Below are 16,735 nucleotides of genomic sequence, written 5' to 3'. Positions count from 1 at the left end.
ATTTAATTTAATTTCTAGTCTGTTTGATAAGATGACATTCAATTTCTAAATAAATGTGAAGGATTTCAGTCAATGATACATGCCCCTATGTAATGTTTAATTACTTAAATATACATATTGACAAACCCAGTAAAAACGACTCACTTATTCCTTCTACAGCACACATCACATTAATTGGATGCAGGAGCAGTTCAAGAAGAGCGTGCGACACTTTGTTCACTGAGCACATGATACGTTTAAAATATTCTGGTCTTTATTTCATGCACAGTAACAATTTAAAAAGGACACAAGTTTGCATGAGGAGTGCCTATAATCATTTCACTTTCCACAATGACAAACCACTGACGGTTCATATCTGATTCAGTTACAGTGAAATCATAAATCAAGAGAAAGGTAACGATAATAAATGTCCATCAGCCACAGTGGCTGGTGAAAATCCAAAGTATTTTGGGATTTTCTTTCAATGCAGCTGGTGGAGAAAACCCAACGTAACCACAGTTTATGTCCTCTGGCGTCTTTCTGGCCAGCCATCTTGGCAGTAAAATCCATCTCATCATCTGCGTTTGCTTCCAGCAGATGTCAAGTTTCGCCGCGTCATCCCGGGCTTCCAGTACTCCCTCAGAGTGGGAACGTATGTGCCGTGTTTGGTCTTGCAGTAGCGCTTCATGAACAGCTGAGGGAGACAGTTAGAAAAAAAACAATGATGACGGATCAAACTTTATTGAAATATCAGCACAAATGTGAGGAGAGCCATATTTATTCTACCAGTGAAAACACTTTGACTGTCGGTGTGTTATTTGGTCAATTTAAAAGGCTTAAATTCACTATGTTTTAGGTTTAAGTGTGACATCCGTTTGAAATTACACATAGAGTTAATCTTTCTTTGTTAGGCTTCAATCATGTTACAAAGAAGTCAACAGAATATTCCTCAGGATGAATTTTGCCAGATTTCTTCTTTCTTTTTTTTTAAATAAATCAATTATTTTTAAGCATAGTCAGTGGAAATGTTTCTCATGTTTGGAGGATACATACCCTGACTTTGAAGTTCTTCGTCACCTCGTCCTCAGAATCAGCGACGTAGTCGTCAGCGTCTCCTGGAAGGCCCGACATCACTAAACACAAAATACAACAGTTAAAAATCCGTGCAGGTGATTTTTCATTGTTGATCTTGTTACTTTTTTTTCTATTCTCTGCGTTTTAGGAGACATGATGTGTTGAGTCACCTGTGTTACGACGTAGCAGAGACGGAGAGCTGCTTATACTCGGCAACACAGGAAGATTTCTGTCAAGTAGAAACACCACAATTAAACCTTTTACTAAGTCGCTTTTCTAGGGGCATTATAATTTAAGTCTTAAGAATACCACGTAACACTGAAATGCAGTGGAATCATAAATATGTTTCTCTTTATAAGACCTGAAATTCTAAAAGAACGATATACATATTTAAATCACTAATAATATCTGACGGAGACAGAAAAACCAAATGAAACCAGAAACATTGAACTAAATCAGTTGGCTTTATTGTATTTGTAGAACAATGCTAGTTTAAATATCAGTGAAATGTCGTCTCAGTGAACTCCTGAACACAAGGAAACCAAGGCAGAGAAAAAGCTAGTTAACAAAATTAGGAACAATGTAATTTAGGGTTTTTAAAGCTGGTTGCTGAATTCTTGCACTACAAACTTGACATAACGTGAAGGCGTATTCGGCACCATGCGCGCTGTATTCCCAAATCTCTTACTCTTTGTCGTCCAGGCCAGGGTCATCCGAGTCAGGCTTTAGAGGTTGGCTGTGAATCTGCGCTTCAGCTTTGACCGGTGACTTCCTCCTCGGAGTCTCCCGTTTGGTACCTGAGGAGTTACCTCCTCCAGCAGCCCCGTTAGCGCTAGCGGGAGTCATTTTTTCAACAATAACTCTGGGTTGGCTCCTCAGGCAAGAGACAAAGATGGAGCAGAGGAACGGATCTTCAGGCAGGTGCAGCGTTTTGATGCCCAGCTGGGTCATGCAGGTTTCCAGGGCTGCTCCGTTACACTCCTCGTTCCCTACAGCTCCGTCTCCTTCGCTCTCATTTGTCTTCTGGTCGCCTTCGTCCCGCTTGAGCATGCTCGCTCCATTTCTCAAACTCCTGCTTATCCTGTTTTTCCCAGAACTGGACGGGCCAAACACTTCCTCCTCCTCGTCGGATTCACCTTGTACTTCGTCAGGTTGCTTGCGTTTCATTCCACTGCTTCTTTTCAAGGCTGTCCTCTCCCCCTCCACTTGTTCTTCACCATCTTTTGGTTTGTGTCTCTCTTTAACCGCAGTGTATTTCAGGTTCTCTTTGGGGTGAAAGTGCTCATTTGTTGCCTTTTTTGTCCTGATCATAACTGGCACATCTTCATTAGATATTAGTCTGATAACAGGTGTAATAAATGCTGTTTTGTCTCTCGTCTGTGTGCCATGGGACTGGTCCACTCCAGACGTTTGAGCTCCTGTTGGTGGATTTGAAGGTATTCTTCCAGAGGGTGGCAGAGAAAGTGAAGATAGGATGGAGTCTCCCATGTTTGGAGGGAGGGATGCTGTAAAAACCAAACATGTGGATAATGAGAATTATTAGTGATCTAGTCATTCTGGATAAGAAGATACACTCAGAAGTGATGTAGTTCTACCTGCAACCTCCAGATGGCCCAGACAGGTTTGATGTTGAAGCAAGATCTTCAGGAGCTGCGGTTGAGTGGCGGCCCGCGCACACTCCTCCAGGACAGCGGGGGCGTTACTGAGCCACGCCACGGTCTGGAGACAAACGATGAATATATAAACTGTTTCTTTCATTTTGAAATGAAAAGAGAGGTGTAGTGAGTGACAAATAAAGGGAAGCTGTTCTCAGAAGCACCAACTACCTGAGCGAGGCTGGGAACCGGAAGTAACTGGTCCAGTCGAATCAAAAACTCCCAGAGCAGCTTCTCCAGCTCCTGGTCGTACTTTGGACCGTAATCCACAGGAAACTCCTCCTGTGAGAGGAGAGAAGAAGAGTGTTTGGCCTTCACATTCCTACGAACCTCTACTGAGAAATGACCACAATAGAGACTGATAGCAGGTCTGCTGCTGGATGACCGCAAATAAACATGAGAAGAGGGACTCACCTTGAAGAAGAGCTCTCTATCTGTTGGGTTTTTTAGCAGAGTGTGAACCAATGAATGGAAATTTTCCACCGTTCTCAGGATTTTTACATCCCTCCTCTAGCAGAAAAAAGCAAAAATTACACCTATTCCATACATGAGTGACAGCATAAAATGTGTCATATCTGTATTGTAGCAATGTGCAACGGAGCATTAAGAGTATGACAAAAATCTCAGTGCAATTGTTGAGTATTAAATTCAATGTACCATAGCAAGAGCAGAGGAGGATGACAAAGCAGCAGGAGCGCACATCCTCTGCAGGTGTGGCATGATCACCTTTTCATCTGGCTGTGTACAGCACAGCTCCAAGATTAACTGAAAACAAAGGGTACAGTTGATGACCAGTCAAAATAGGAATATAATACTGAAATAGGGCAAAAATGGTGATGATGCATCTATCAAACAGGACAATAGAGATAGGAGAGGTATCATTAGAGTCCCGTCAGAAGCTCACCCGTCCTCTCAGCCCCAGTGCCAGCTTGCCCTGGTGTCTCACGGTGAGCAGCCCCGGGACGGTCTCACAGGCGGATGTCACGACCTCCTCCACCACCCCGTACTGCATCACGTCCCTCTGCTTCATCACCTTCCAGAGGGCTGCAGACACCAGGCGCACAGGCGGGGCCAGGAGCTGGAGGGCAGCAAAGGGAAGGCTGACATCTGGGCAGGAGACAAAGGAAAGATGAGACAACAGTGGTGCATTCACAGCAACTAATGTGACTTAAAATGTGGCACTGCTGGCTACAACCCAATCAGTGATGCTGGAGTCTCCTATCAGCTGACTGATCTACCCAGCTGTGTCTGGCAAGATGTGGCATGACTCCACTGACAGCCACAACTTAAATAAACATAACTAACCTCATTCAACATAAACCAGGTTCACTAAAACAGTTTAAAGGCTATTAATACTCACCATTCTCCTTGTGTTTTCTTGTAGCCATGTCACTGAAACAGCTAGCTAGCCTATGGAGGTTAACACTAATTGACCACAAGCTGACGTTAATTTAACGCTAGCTTAGCAACTTAGACACATTACTGCACGAGTAAACTTAAAGCTTAAGCGGAAGTAACAGCTTAACAAAGTTGTTAATGAAACGCTGCTGAGGTTATGTTTACTCCGCACTGTGTTTGTCGTTGCACCCTATCGCTGTTGTTGTTATTGTTTAGCCGCCCGAAACAAAGCTCCGTCAAAAGTTCTGCTTCTCATCCTCCCGCCTTCACTGGACGATGTCGATCTTCTCTTATGCTCATTCGCCTGCACCGAGTGGGCGGTGCTTACGCGCATTTGGAATGAAAGACTGTCGGCTCGGACAAAAAGTCCGCCCGCGCGTGCACTGTGATATTTAAAACAAGCGCGCCCATCGATGTTAACAGGACATGACGTGGCAGCAGATCCGACAGCCGTTGGTCCCATCTGTTTTACTATTTCTGTGATTTTACCATATTCATTCTATGGATTTTACTGCTTAAATGTGTTATAATAGTATAATAAACAACAGCATTTGTATGTAATGATGTGAACAATATTACAGTATTTTTAGGAACACTGAGCACGAATTGTGTGAGAATTAAAACTAAGATAATTGCCCAGAGAAAAGGCCAAAAAAAAGAAAATTAAAATTACAAAATTAAAGAAACGAACTGTTATACAAACCATGACAGGTATCAATATGAGTTTATATCCCTACAATTAGAATACAATTGCTAAAATTGTAAGATATCAATATTGTTGTGATGTATATATCTATATGAAGTGAGCCAGATAAATTCCCAGGGACAATATTTTAGCTGTCAGTCGAAAAATGATAAGGAATTGCAGTACAGAAATAAAAAAAACAAATATAAGGAATCCTTATCAAAATTGTTATTTTGTGTAATACTTTCCTATACAATCAGATTTTTTAAACTCTCAAATATCAATACTGGTATCAATCTCAAATACCCAGTATCATTCGGGCTGGAGATGTATTAACTCTTGTCAGATGACAAAAGTCTCTCACATACACACACAGATGAACTTTGCTCTGTGATTTTCTGTCTTTGAGTTATCACCAGGCTCGGGGCAAAGTCCATCTGCTGGGTCAAACACAAGTAGTGCTGACATTATCACGATTTGTTACACCAAAACAACTCACCAAAAAAACAAGTCTGTGAGAAGAGACACAAGGAGACGGACGAGCATGGATACAACATCTTCATTTATCAAGTAAGTGAACAATTAGTTTTGGGCTTGTTGATATTCTAGTGATTTGCTTCATGATCTGCTTGATCAACGATCCAAACAACATTGTGTGGCTGTTGGAGGTCCAAAAATCAATGTAGGACTTAAGTAAGTGAGTAATTAACTCAATGTAAGATGTAATTTTAAGATGAATCTTATCTTATGACATTCAATTCTTGGCCTGTTATAGAGCCTGTTACACAGAAGACATTTTGACATGTGATTCACATTAAACAATCTAAATACCTTTCTGTGTGGTATTTCTTCAGATCTGTGACCAAGCGAGTGTGGTCCCCACCACAGCGTCCCTTCAGAGTCTGCTGTCATGACAGGGAGACCAGGAAGGGCATCACGGCCGGGACCCTGGAGGAGCTGAAAGAGAGGGTGAGAGGGACTTAAAAAACAAAAATATCAGAAAAGGTTCTGATCAGGGTGAAGCTGCTTGCCCTATATATAATACAATATCATAAAAACGAGGAAGAATGTAAAATGAAAATTACTGGTAAAAGGAAGTACTATATATACTATAAAATCTTTTCTATGTAACTGAATCCCCAAAATAAAATAGTTGTCATACACAACAGCAAAGTGTACTATTTAGGACGTTGAAGCTCTTTGTTCTCTCGTGCACTAACTTGAATCTGTGCTGCAGGTGTGCCAGGCTTTGCTGCTGTCCCTGTCTGCGGTGTCTCTGTCTCTGGCCTGTGAGGAGGACGGTACAGAGGTGGACTCCGACAAATTCTTCATGACCCTGCCTGACAACACCATGCTCATGGCCCTGGAGCCTGGACAGACGTGGAGACCACAGCCGGTACGTTTGCCCAAATGTTATTTATTTCATAGCCCCTTATGTCCTTTATGTTATGCCTCACACAGGCCTTTTTTGTCTTTGCATAACGCAATCACAAATATTTAATATGTGACTGTTGTCTCTCATCCACCAGGGTGCAGTCGTGTCCAAATCTCAGGAGCACAAGCCTCGGACCGGGAGAGACATAGCTCGCGTCACCTTTGACCTGTACAGGATCAGCCCGAAGGATGTCTTTGGCTCCCTGAATGTGAAGGCGACATTTCAAGGCCTGTACTCTGTGAGCGCCAACTTTGAATGTCTGGGGCCCAAGAAGATCCTCAGGTAAGTCAGAGGGAAGAGGGTGAAGTGGGCTTTTTCAAAGGGCCACAAGTTAAATCTTGGGGGTTGTGAGATGATTGATGGGAAAGGAAAGATGAAAAAGAAAAAAAAAGTTTGAATTTAGTGCACAGTCCCAGTGATGAAGACGAAGGAATGTGACATTAAATGTGACTTAAACTGATGACACTTTGTCTCTGTGCTGTTTCTCAGAGAAGCCCTGCGTGTAGCCTCCACCCTCCTGCACGCCGCCGGACACCTGCTCATCACTTCCGCCTCCATTATCCGCCGCATCATCGAAGGCGCTGAGCTGTGGCAGCCACAACAGAAGACGGAGTACACGGCCAGCTGGAACTAGACAGAGCCAAGAGAGACCGATCCAGTTGAAACATCTGGTCCCATTGTTTAATCAGGATTTGTAGGAAGGTCTGAATCTCATTGGGTATCTATTGTTTTGTGTGGATGTAGAATCTGTATCAGCAATCAGTGATAGTCTTATACGAGGTGATCATATGAACTTCAGGTTATAAACAGAATGTAACAAGAGAAAAATAAATGTCAGTAATAACAGAAGAGGCTTAGGATGTAGCTGGATAACATGAGAATGAGTGTCATTGGTATTCTATTTTTGTGCAATATATACATAATGTTGTAGAATTGTACTTTATTTTTTGTTAATTTGGTGCATATTATGTGAACTGCTCATTACATGACATTACAGGTGATAACAAAGCCCTGTTTGATCTGAAACATCAGTCTTTTTTGAAAAAAAGGAAATATTACAGTTGCAGTTCATTTAGTCAGTTTATTAATGTTTCGATGTAACTAATCACAAGAGGAGTTGTGTTTCGAACAATCAAAGTCTTTTGCTGAGAATAAAAACATTTGCACAGCACACAGGGACTCGGGGATCTTTTGTAAAGGCAGTACATGCATGTTAAGTAATCACAATAACAGTATAACAACAACATAAAAGAAAATGACTCAAGCATGCGTCTTAATTTGGGGAACGTTTTATCAAACATCTGTCTTTAACTTCGGCACGCTTTCCCCCCGACACAGCCTTCGATCTTCACCAGCGCTTTCAAATACTGCCGGTAATTGATGTTGGCCAGCGCCTGGCTGTACTTCTCCTGAGTCAGCCACTTCGGTCTGGATTTCTTGACGTAATAGCGCATGTCACCGAACCACTGAACCAACAGGTAGCGGGGGATGTTAATCCCCATCGCCAGTCGGGTGTAGTCCTCCACACCTGGATACTGGCAATTGGAGAAGGCCGCCTTCATCATCGCCAACTGGGTCCGCGTCTTTGTTTTGATGCGGACCTGCCTGGGAAGTGTGCGTGTGTCCACCACAGGAGAGCCCAGCTGCTGGGTCACGGTGGGTGAACCGTCCACAACAAGGTTATTCTCACCAGGCCACGCTTGCAGTAATCTTTTGTCCGCTTTTCCCTTCTTCTTCTTCTTTCTGGTGAAATGTGTTGTCTTCGTCTGGGTGGATGTTTGACTCTCCCTCTCAGCTCCTTCACTTCTTATTTCTCCTCCTTCTGCTCTCTCCACAACACCTTGCTCCACTCTCTTCTTTCCCATCTTGTCCGTCGCTGTCGTCCTTTTGCGCTTCTTCTGAGCATTCCTTTTGTCTTCTTCTCCTTTTCTGTCATTGTCTTTCTTCACTGGTTGTTCCGGCTTCATTTTGATTTCCGATCTCTCAGTCGCCCTCACGTTTTCTCTCATCATCCTTCCCTCACTTGTACTCTGTTCCTCCCGAACCTCTCCTGCCTTCTTCTCACCCTCCCTTTTGCAGGTCTTATCCTCTTTCACCTCTGCCCCCTTTCTGTTCTGCGACTCTTCCTTTCCCCGACCTGACATTACTTTCGACCGAACATTGGGGATGTCTTTGTAGTCCCAGCTGATGCCATAGCGGAGCCTCTGGGCCATGAACCACACCATCACCTGGTCCGGGTGCAGAGAGCAGCGCTGCGCCAGTGCAGCTGTCTGTGTCTGGGTCAGGTACGGAAACCGGTTGAAGGCCTCGTCCAGCTCGGCTGCACCATCCAGCTGCAGGTTGAACTCGTTTGAGGACACCCATATAAGCCTCTGGCTGTCAGAGACCAGGGGGAGACACAGCACACTGCTCTGGTTCAGACGGAAAGCCGTCCGGGCAGCGTTTATTTGTTCGGGAGCGTTGGGTGTCTTCTGTCCGAGATGGAGGAGTCCATTAGCTTTCTGCCTCATCTTTCTCATCTGTTGGAGTGACCCCTGGAAATAGCAGACAAACAGAGTGTTGATAACCAAGGAAAATATGTATTCATTTATAAAATAAAACACAAAAACTGAAAGGTAATCATCTGAACGCACTTTCATATTTTTCTAGTATGTACAATATACTTTAAAACATACAATATAAAATGACATATACTGTGATAAAAGATCAATATTAGCCACATCTACTTCAACTAAACAGTATGAAAACAAAAATACCTGTTTAATAGAGATGTTATTTACTACAGCAGTACACAAATCCTTCATTTAAGTACAAGTTGCCTACTTTCAAAATAACCGTAACGCTGGCGGTTAATTAGCTTTAATTTGGTTAAAAATTCATATTGACATAGCGAGCTAAATTCGCGCTAAAGTCTGACGTTCGGTCATTTCTTTCCATGTTTGTGTAATGAATGTTCGTCTAACATGGAGAACCAGGGACAACCGAGTTTAGAGTAACGTGCAGTCACGTTACATGTCATCGATTTCGATGATTGATTTGGCTGCGGTCTGATTATCGGCTTGTTAGCATTAGCCGTAATGTTAGCTAGTTAGCTAGCATGCTAGTTAGCTAGCCAGCTAGCCTGCGTGGTACCTCACTGCTGCCCGCTCAAAGGACGTGTTAGCCTGCTAGTAACGTAATGCTAACTGTTATAACACAGTAAACACAGTAACAATGCGTTCCGTGGCAGTATCAAGAAGACATTTATACTATCATTAACTTTAAATAATGAATGGTTTTAGTTCCCAACGTACCTTTAAGAGCACAACAAAGTATTGTGCACGTTTGACAGGTGTTTTTCTGCTGATCTGGTTTAGTCTATTAAAACCGCCCAGTGGATCCAGATCAAGTTTCTCCACATCCTCTCAATTTGATTATGTATGGTATGATTACAAGTTAAATAATGCATGATGAAAATACTATTTATATATTAAAATATACCCTTATCACGTTTATTTGGTACCTGGCTGAAACTTTTGCAGTCTGATGGAGACAATACACCGGCAATAAATCCAACCTTCATCTATGTTCTATTATGTTCATTTGTTGTTGAAAAATATTTAACAGAGAGATGTTTTTCCAACTTAATGGTCATTTTGAAGACTAATTACCATCTGTTTTCCACCTTAAATACCAATGCACACCTATTTTGGTTCATGTGTAGGCTATGCGCAGCAGCTCAACATACTGGGTGAATGTGAATATTGATCAGCAGCAGTGGTGATTAGATAGATTGAAGGGTGATTATGAAATAGTCAGCAGCCTGCAAAAGCAGCTGTGGAAGCCAGATACTGTATACATCACCCACATTCATTAATGCTACTGATGTAGGCCCTAAATCAGTCCTGCTTTAACCAGTGTTTAATTTAAATAAAGTATTTATATTTTAAGCAATAATCCATTGTTGCATTACATTTGCAGCAAATATGGTGTGATGAATGAATTATAAGATTTTGTAATGGATTAAATTGGGTTTATAAACCCCAATGTTTACACCAACATGTTTTGTCAAGTTATATAATATATTCCCACTCCCATGGGTGTTGCTCATTTCTATTGTGTGAAATGAAACTTATCTAACCTAACCAGGCCTAACAACAGGGCTCCACCCCCTGGAGTTTTGGTTTAGCAGAATCGAAACTGATGTGCAGTGCTGCTGTGGAAGAGCATTCAGACCAGAGTCTGAAAGATCTGAGACGGGTGAACTACTAAGTTCAGCAAAATCTTACTTAATTTGCAGTTTTCTGCCAAAACAGACTCAATCAAAGAGCAACAAGCAGGATCCTAAGGGCAACACTGAATGATATTCAAGAAAATCAGGACTTCCTGTTTTGAAAAATGTCTGAAAATCGTCAAAAGGACCCACATGTTATCCTGTGCGACATGTGCACAGAGGAGGACAGGAAACCGGCACGGAAGACCTGCATGAAATGTGAGATCTCCATGTGCGTCCAGCACCTCCAGGCCCACCTGACCACTCCTGTGTTTCTAAAAACCCACCCTCTGACTGAGCCTATGGCTTTATGCGGGACCACTAAATGCCCCCAACATGACAAACTCCTGGAGTACTACTGCTTGGATGACATGACCTGTGTGTGTGTTTCCTGCGCCATTGAAGACCAGCACCGCATACACAACATGAAGACCTTCTCCACAGCCCACAGAGAGCTCACGGAGAAGCTCAACGCTGAGCAGCAGGCCTTGCTGATGAAAACCGAAGACAAGAACGTGAGTCTGGAAAAATGGGAGAAGAGCGAAAGAGAGAAGCTGGGTCGCTCCAGCGTGTGTCTCATCGAGGCTGTCACAAGCCTGAGTAACATTGCCCTGACTACTGTCCAGAGCTCAGTGTCTGCCCGCATGGTGTCGATCAAAACCAGCAAGAGCAGCATGCAGGCAGCACAGAAGGAGAAGGACCCCTTCAGATTCTTGCAGATGTATTCCCAGGTGCATCAGGATGTGGAGAAGGCCAAGGCTGTGGATCTGAGAAAAGGGTTGGAGCCCGGCAGAGAGCGGGACAAACTGCTTCAGGAGATAAGAGAGGACGGTGAAAAAATGGTAAAGCAAGCAGGCCTCTTCTGTGGATCTCTGTTGTCTCTGGTTGACCCAGAGAACCACCAGGAGCTCACTGCTGCTAGTTCAGACCTGATATTTGACTCACAGACCTTCGGCCCTGGCATATCACTGTCCAAAGACAGAAGGAAGGTTTTCCACAGTAGTGGGCAGGGGCAATGTTCTGCCACTCTTCTGATCCGTAGTATCCAGACAGTTCCTAACTTTCAGAGGTGGACGGTCAGTCTCTCCCGAGACTCTGACTGGACCGTCGGTTTATGTGACAAACAGCCTACATATAACTTGAAGGACGGACATGTCTTTGGTCTGTGCTGCCAAGGTAACCAGCTCAGCTCTCTCACGACAGAGTATGACAAGGGTGCTGCTGCATCTGTCGCTCCAAAAGGTCCTTTTGTGCAGCAGAGATATGTCATGGCCACACCAAGGACAAGACGCATGGTTTCCTTAGAAGGTATTTCTGTGGCGCAGAAAAATGTCATGGCCACACCAAAGAAACAACACAGGGTTTCCTCTGCATTAATCACACATCAGGGCAAAAACGGAGATGAGGCCGTACCACGACCTGAAGTGGTGGAGGTGTTTTGGAACTTTGGGTCTTCTTCGCTGTCCTTCTTCAGCAGAACCGGACAGCACCAGAGGGAAGAAATAATCACAATTAAGATGAGCTGCAACAACTGGGACCTGGCCCCCTTTGTTCAACTAGGACAGGAAAATGCCCAAATCAGCTGCCACCAACTCTACCACTACTTTGGTGGACAAGGTGGTGACATATGCACCACAGAGGTGGTTTGTGAACTTCAGTAATCCGTGGGATACTGCTGATCATTGCTAATCATAATAGAAATCTAAGAAGTGCATAGCTACAAATATCTACAGCGATAACGTCTCTTTGGACGAGTATAAATCTCATTGTTGTTAAGTTGCTGTTGAATCTATAAATAGTGCTTCTAGTGCAGATATTAGTAATAAGTCAATGCTGGGATTTTTATTGTACAATATAAACATCATACACTTAAAGCAAATGTAACGTATTCATCTGTCTTTTGATTGTAGTGATGTTAATTAATTCTGTCTGCCAGTTTAATGTTTGTCTCCATCTACTGGTGGTGAACGCATCATCGCTCTCACATAGTAGTTATCTCACAGCTTAAGGTCAGAGTTTGTAAATCAATAATAAAAAATCAGTAAAATCGTAAGACGTGGAATGTTTTTATTGACCGTTTTAAAATAAGTGAATTTAAAAACCGTAACAAAAATGAAAGAACGCAGATCATGCAAGAACAGCTTGAAGTGGAGTAACTACAGACACTGTGTGAAGTGAGACCAATACGTTAAAACCTCTGAAGAACAACTTAATTTAAAGGAATGCAGTGAATCATAAATGAATTTAAATGCACACATTAAGCCCACACAGACTTTTGGTACTGAACAGGAGCAGCTGGAACCAGAGAAGAGAAGAATCTGCATATATCTTTATGTTGAATAACACCTGTGTGAGGACTTCAGCCCTTCATTGCTATGTGCTCGAGTGCTGCACTCATTCAGTATGTACTGTGGTCCAGGTATACATTCTCTCTAAATCTAACTCACCTACTTTTTAAAATAAAAATGTAACGTATGTGTGACACTGTAGTTCCATAACATATCAATGAAACAATAATAAAAACTATTAGACTCTCAAATTACAAAAATTAAAAAGTGCAAAATTTAAAGCGTGGTGGAATGATTGAATTTCTAAAAACATTTGTTTTCAATTTAAGACATTTGCTAAAATTGTGTGTGAGACAATGGCTTGCAGTATGATCTCGGCACAGGGCATAAACACATGTTGTGGATACTTTTGATAGACAGCTGCAGATTTGCATACATGTAAAAAAAGAACTTAGCATTGGAATGATGAGGCAGCAGACATGCGAAGAGCTGGACATGTACTGCTCTAGTTTGGTCTGACCTCTGAAACTCTTTAAGAATCGGATAATAAATGTAACAGTCTAATGTGTTCATATCAGTGAAGTCAAAACCCAATAAAATGAAATTGCATTAGCTTTAACAACTAATAAGCATAGTAAAAGCACTTAAGTATTAATATTCATGTCTGTGCAGACTCATGGTTCCATCTGAAAGGAGCGTCGAGCTGCACGTTCAGCTGTCGTTGCCGAAGACGGTGTTGAGCTGCTGGGTGACCCTGATGAAGGTGGTCCTGCGGCTCAGCTCCTTCAGTTTGCCCGCCCCAACGTAGGTGCAGGAGGAGCGGACCCCGCCCAGGACGTCTCGTATCGTCACCTCCACCGGGCCTTTGTAAGGGACTTCAACTGTCTTCCCCTCCGACGCTCTGGAGGCGAGAAACACACTGGGGTTATCCTCGGAGAAAATGTCCACTACGTACACCCAAATCACCCACAAAGAAACGTTTTTGCCTTATATATACCAACATAACTGTGGGGCCCTGACCTGTACTCAGCCACGCCTCCTGCATGTTTCTGCATCGCCGTGTCGGAGCTCATGCCGTAGAACAGCTTATATTTCTTGCCATTTTTCTCAATAACCTCTCCCCCGCTTTCTGAGTGGCCAGCCAGCATACCGCCCAGCATCACGAAGTCCGCACCGGCACCGAAAGCCTTCGAGACGTCTCCTGGGCAAGTGCATCCCCCGTCCTGTGTGAAAGAGGAGACACGGCAAAACAGAACGTGAGAGAGTCACTCTGTTTATCGCAGCAAAAGATAAGGCTGCACATTCTCAGGGTGAAATGTCTACCAAAGCCACACTGGCTGTGGGAAAAGAAGATATGAATGAGCAACAGTCTCTATCAGAAGTCTCAGTTTTAGGGAATAGTTCTTGCTCGCCTCGAGTTAGATGAGATGATCGACACCGCTCAATACCACGAGAAGCGCAAGTAAGCAAATGAGCCTATTTCCCAAAACTATCACATTATTTCTACACAAATCACTGGATGATCAGAGGAGAGAGTCACTCACAGAGATGATGTGGCCCCCCAAGCCATGGGCTGCATCGGCACACTCGATCACAGCGCTGAGCTGGGGGTACCCCACCCCCGTCTTCTTGCGGGTGGTACACACAGAGCCTGTAGAGGAAGACACAGGGGCAAGAGATGACTTTCTCTCCCTCTTGTTTCCTTCTCCTTTTAAAACAGGAAACTGAATGTGCAGGCATTGTTTGTGGTGTATTTGATCTGTATGTGCCAGATGAATAAAGGGTGACCACATAGCACATACCCACCCAGGAAAGTTCAGTGAAAGTTATTTTAAAGTTACTACCAGAAACGTTTTGGCGGCCCTTGTGGCCAAAGGCGGTAGTGTTTCCGAGCACCAGAGTCCCTTTAGAATCCTCTTATTTTACTGTATCAGAGGTCTGACATCTGCTCCGCTTCAGTCCTGGTTCTGGTTTTTCCCGTGTCCCCCTTTCCAAAAGCGGGCCCAGCAATACGGCCTGGGTCTCCAGCAGCGTGGTGTCTGGTGAACCTGCATGATTTCGTCTGATTTCATTTGATTTCGCCATAATTTAATCTATTGGCACTGGTGACAACCATTAGGAAAAACTATATAGAAATTAACAATCTTCTTGCTGATTGTCTCGTTTACTTACCTAACCAGCTAAAAGTTCCTCATAGTAACTTTAATATAATATAAATAACATGTAGACATAGAAATATGTTTTTGCAGTTTCACCTGGTCCGATGCCTACTTTGATGATGTCCGCGCCAGCCAGGATCAGCTCCTCTACCATCTCTCCTGTCACCACGTTTCCTGCCTGAGCCAAATAAAAATCATCATAAAAATAGTTTCAATGAACATCCATTCCCTTTTTTCAGCCCCCCCACACTCGCCGCAGTTTAAAGGCAAGACATCTACTGACCATGATGGTGTGAGAGCGGAACTTCTCCCTGACGTCTTTGACAAAGTGAACGAAGTGTTCGGAGTAGCCGTTCGCCACGTCGACACAGATGTACTGCAGCTGTGGCACCGCCGCCAAGATGGCTGAAATCCGGTCAAAGTCGCCTTCCCCGGTCCCTGTGCTGACCGCTACATTCTGAGAGATAAACGGAGAAGAGGAACAATGAAATACTACCATTAACAAACTTCTTGAAATAGAGGAACCATAACTAACACTTTGAGTACCTTCAGGCAGTCAGGATTCTTTTTTGCAAACTCCACCCAGTCATCCACGGAGTAGTGTTTGTGAACCGTGGTGAAGAGAGTGAACTAGTGCAGGAGAAAAAGAAAAGCAAACGTTTGTACGAGAGAAAATGATGAATAACATTGAAATAAAGTCTAACCCTGTGTGCTCAATGAGGCTCGTAATGCACAACTTACCTCGTGCAAAGCCAGGGCCATCTCAAAGGTCCCCACGGTGTCCATGTTTGCGGCGATGATGGGGATCCCCCTGTAGCTGCCCTTGGAGTTCCTGAAAGTGTAGCTCCTCATTAGGTCGACCTGGGAAAGGCAAGAACAATGTGACATTAGCGTACAAAATACTTTTATAGACAGTCAGACGGCAGCAGGAGCCTGTATTATGTAGATGCAGGTTTTGCGGCAAAGGGGTCACTGCTTGAATCCTCTAAATAACTCTAAATGTGTTCACTCAAATCACTTTAAACTAAAGGTTCAGTTAATGGAAACCTCTTCAGTCAGGTGTCATGTGGAGAAGAACCCTCAGCTGTGACACTTACCTCGCTCCTTGACTTGAGTGTGCTTCTCTTTGGACGGAGGAGCACATCCTTGAAGTCCAGCTTGATGTCATTCTCAATGCGGGGCATTTTGGAAACAGGGTGAAATGGAGCAGTTGAAATGGCCTTGAATCTGTGAGAAAGAGAGAGTGAGATCAGAGTTTAGCATGAATGCTTGATGCTGGGTCTTTTCCTCCCTTCACACACTCACACATGGGCTTCAAATGCCATTAACTACACCAAGCATAGTGTAGGGGTCTGAAATGTACCCGTTAAAGATAAACATCATTCGAAAATATAAAGCAAAATTATCCAAAACTGTAATTACTATTTGGTGGAGATGTAATAAGGCTAGTTATTATGCTAGCTAACAAGCTAATTACAGCTTGCTCCTGACTATTCATTACGCTATTCGCACTAAACGATGTCAAACTTCAAGGTTAGCAATGCTAAAAGTGTCAAATGTCAATCAACTTGATGCACGTTAGCATTACAGACCGTTACCTAAGCACAACTTATGTATTAGTCTACAAATTAGTTGTGCTTTAGATTTACAATAATAAAGTATTTACCTACAGGAAAGTCTGGTTGATTTAGTCCGTGCGGCTGGTTATCTCATCCGCGGTGTGCGCGGGAAGCTTTATGGGGGCGGACACCAACTGATAGCCAACTTGTAGTTTTTAAAGGGCTTTAGCTACTCGGTGGTGCGCAGGCAA

The 16,735-nt window shown here is 43.4% G+C and overlaps 3 protein-coding genes across 4 annotated transcripts; 1 reads left to right on the top strand and 2 right to left on the bottom strand.

Annotated features, from left to right (window-relative positions):
* Positions 1-231: 231 nt before the first annotated feature.
* On the bottom strand, positions 232-4,350 carry tinf2 (TERF1 (TRF1)-interacting nuclear factor 2). The gene is made up of 10 exons (XM_031850727.1): positions 4,069-4,350; positions 3,613-3,815; positions 3,366-3,473; positions 3,123-3,218; positions 2,880-2,990; positions 2,649-2,772; positions 1,742-2,558; positions 1,224-1,282; positions 1,033-1,112; positions 232-673 (listed from the first exon to the last, which is right to left on the bottom strand). Exons 1-10 carry the CDS (start codon positions 4,094-4,096, stop codon positions 554-556), a joined length of 1,746 nt encoding a protein of 581 aa, XP_031706587.1. The 5' UTR covers positions 4,097-4,350; the 3' UTR covers positions 232-553.
* Positions 4,351-5,212: 862 nt separating this feature from the next.
* Positions 5,213-7,397, top strand: cideb (cell death inducing DFFA like effector b). Its single transcript, XM_031850729.1, has 5 exons — positions 5,213-5,361; positions 5,646-5,760; positions 6,029-6,187; positions 6,321-6,508; positions 6,716-7,397. Exons 1-5 carry the CDS (start codon positions 5,336-5,338, stop codon positions 6,858-6,860), a joined length of 633 nt encoding a protein of 210 aa, XP_031706589.1. The 5' UTR covers positions 5,213-5,335; the 3' UTR covers positions 6,861-7,397.
* Positions 7,398-12,528: 5,131 nt separating this feature from the next.
* Positions 12,529-16,663, bottom strand: gmpr2 (guanosine monophosphate reductase 2). 2 transcript variants are annotated; one of them, XM_031850847.1, is made up of 9 exons: positions 16,592-16,663; positions 16,023-16,152; positions 15,667-15,786; positions 15,472-15,555; positions 15,209-15,382; positions 15,022-15,103; positions 14,311-14,417; positions 13,787-13,989; positions 12,529-13,667 (listed from the first exon to the last, which is right to left on the bottom strand). In XM_031850847.1, exons 2-9 carry the CDS (start codon positions 16,107-16,109, stop codon positions 13,478-13,480), a joined length of 1,047 nt encoding a protein of 348 aa, XP_031706707.1. In that variant the 5' UTR covers positions 16,110-16,152; positions 16,592-16,663; the 3' UTR covers positions 12,529-13,477. The 2 variants fall into 2 exon arrangements, with proteins under 2 accessions (XP_031706707.1, XP_031706706.1); XM_031850846.1 differs by having other exon boundaries at positions 16,596-16,662.
* Positions 16,664-16,735: the final 72 nt, after the last annotated feature.

The sequence above is a fragment of the Anarrhichthys ocellatus genome, unplaced genomic scaffold (assembly GCF_004355925.1).
Source record: "Anarrhichthys ocellatus isolate YVR2014 unplaced genomic scaffold, GSC_Weel_1.0 scaffold11, whole genome shotgun sequence".
NCBI lineage: Eukaryota > Metazoa > Chordata > Actinopteri > Perciformes > Anarhichadidae > Anarrhichthys > Anarrhichthys ocellatus.
Note: the sequence above shows the minus strand (reverse complement) of the source record. Positions and strands in the feature narration are given on the sequence as shown.

Coding starts and splice junctions, on each gene's coding strand:
- tinf2 (XM_031850727.1), bottom strand. CDS start 4,096: ATGGCTACAAGAAAACACAAGGAGAATG. Junction 3,816..4,068: donor AAGAAAACACAAGGAGAATG/GTGAGTATTAAT, acceptor TCTCCTGCCCAG/ATGTCAGCCTTCCCTTTGCT. Junction 3,474..3,612: donor CACTGGGGCTGAGAGGACGG/GTGAGCTTCTGA, acceptor CTTTGTTTTCAG/TTAATCTTGGAGCTGTGCTG.
- cideb (XM_031850729.1), top strand. CDS start 5,336: ATGGATACAACATCTTCATTTATCAA. Junction 5,362..5,645: donor ACAACATCTTCATTTATCAA/GTAAGTGAACAA, acceptor GTATTTCTTCAG/ATCTGTGACCAAGCGAGTGT. Junction 6,188..6,320: donor AGACGTGGAGACCACAGCCG/GTACGTTTGCCC, acceptor CTCATCCACCAG/GGTGCAGTCGTGTCCAAATC.
- gmpr2 (XM_031850847.1), bottom strand. CDS start 16,109: ATGCCCCGCATTGAGAATGACATCAAGCTGGACTTCAAGGATGTGCTC. Junction 15,787..16,022: donor CACTCAAGTCAAGGAGCGAG/GTAAGTGTCACA, acceptor TGCCTTTCCCAG/GTCGACCTAATGAGGAGCTA. Junction 13,668..13,786: donor GGAGGCGTGGCTGAGTACAG/GTCAGGGCCCCA, acceptor TCTCGCCTCCAG/AGCGTCGGAGGGGAAGACAG.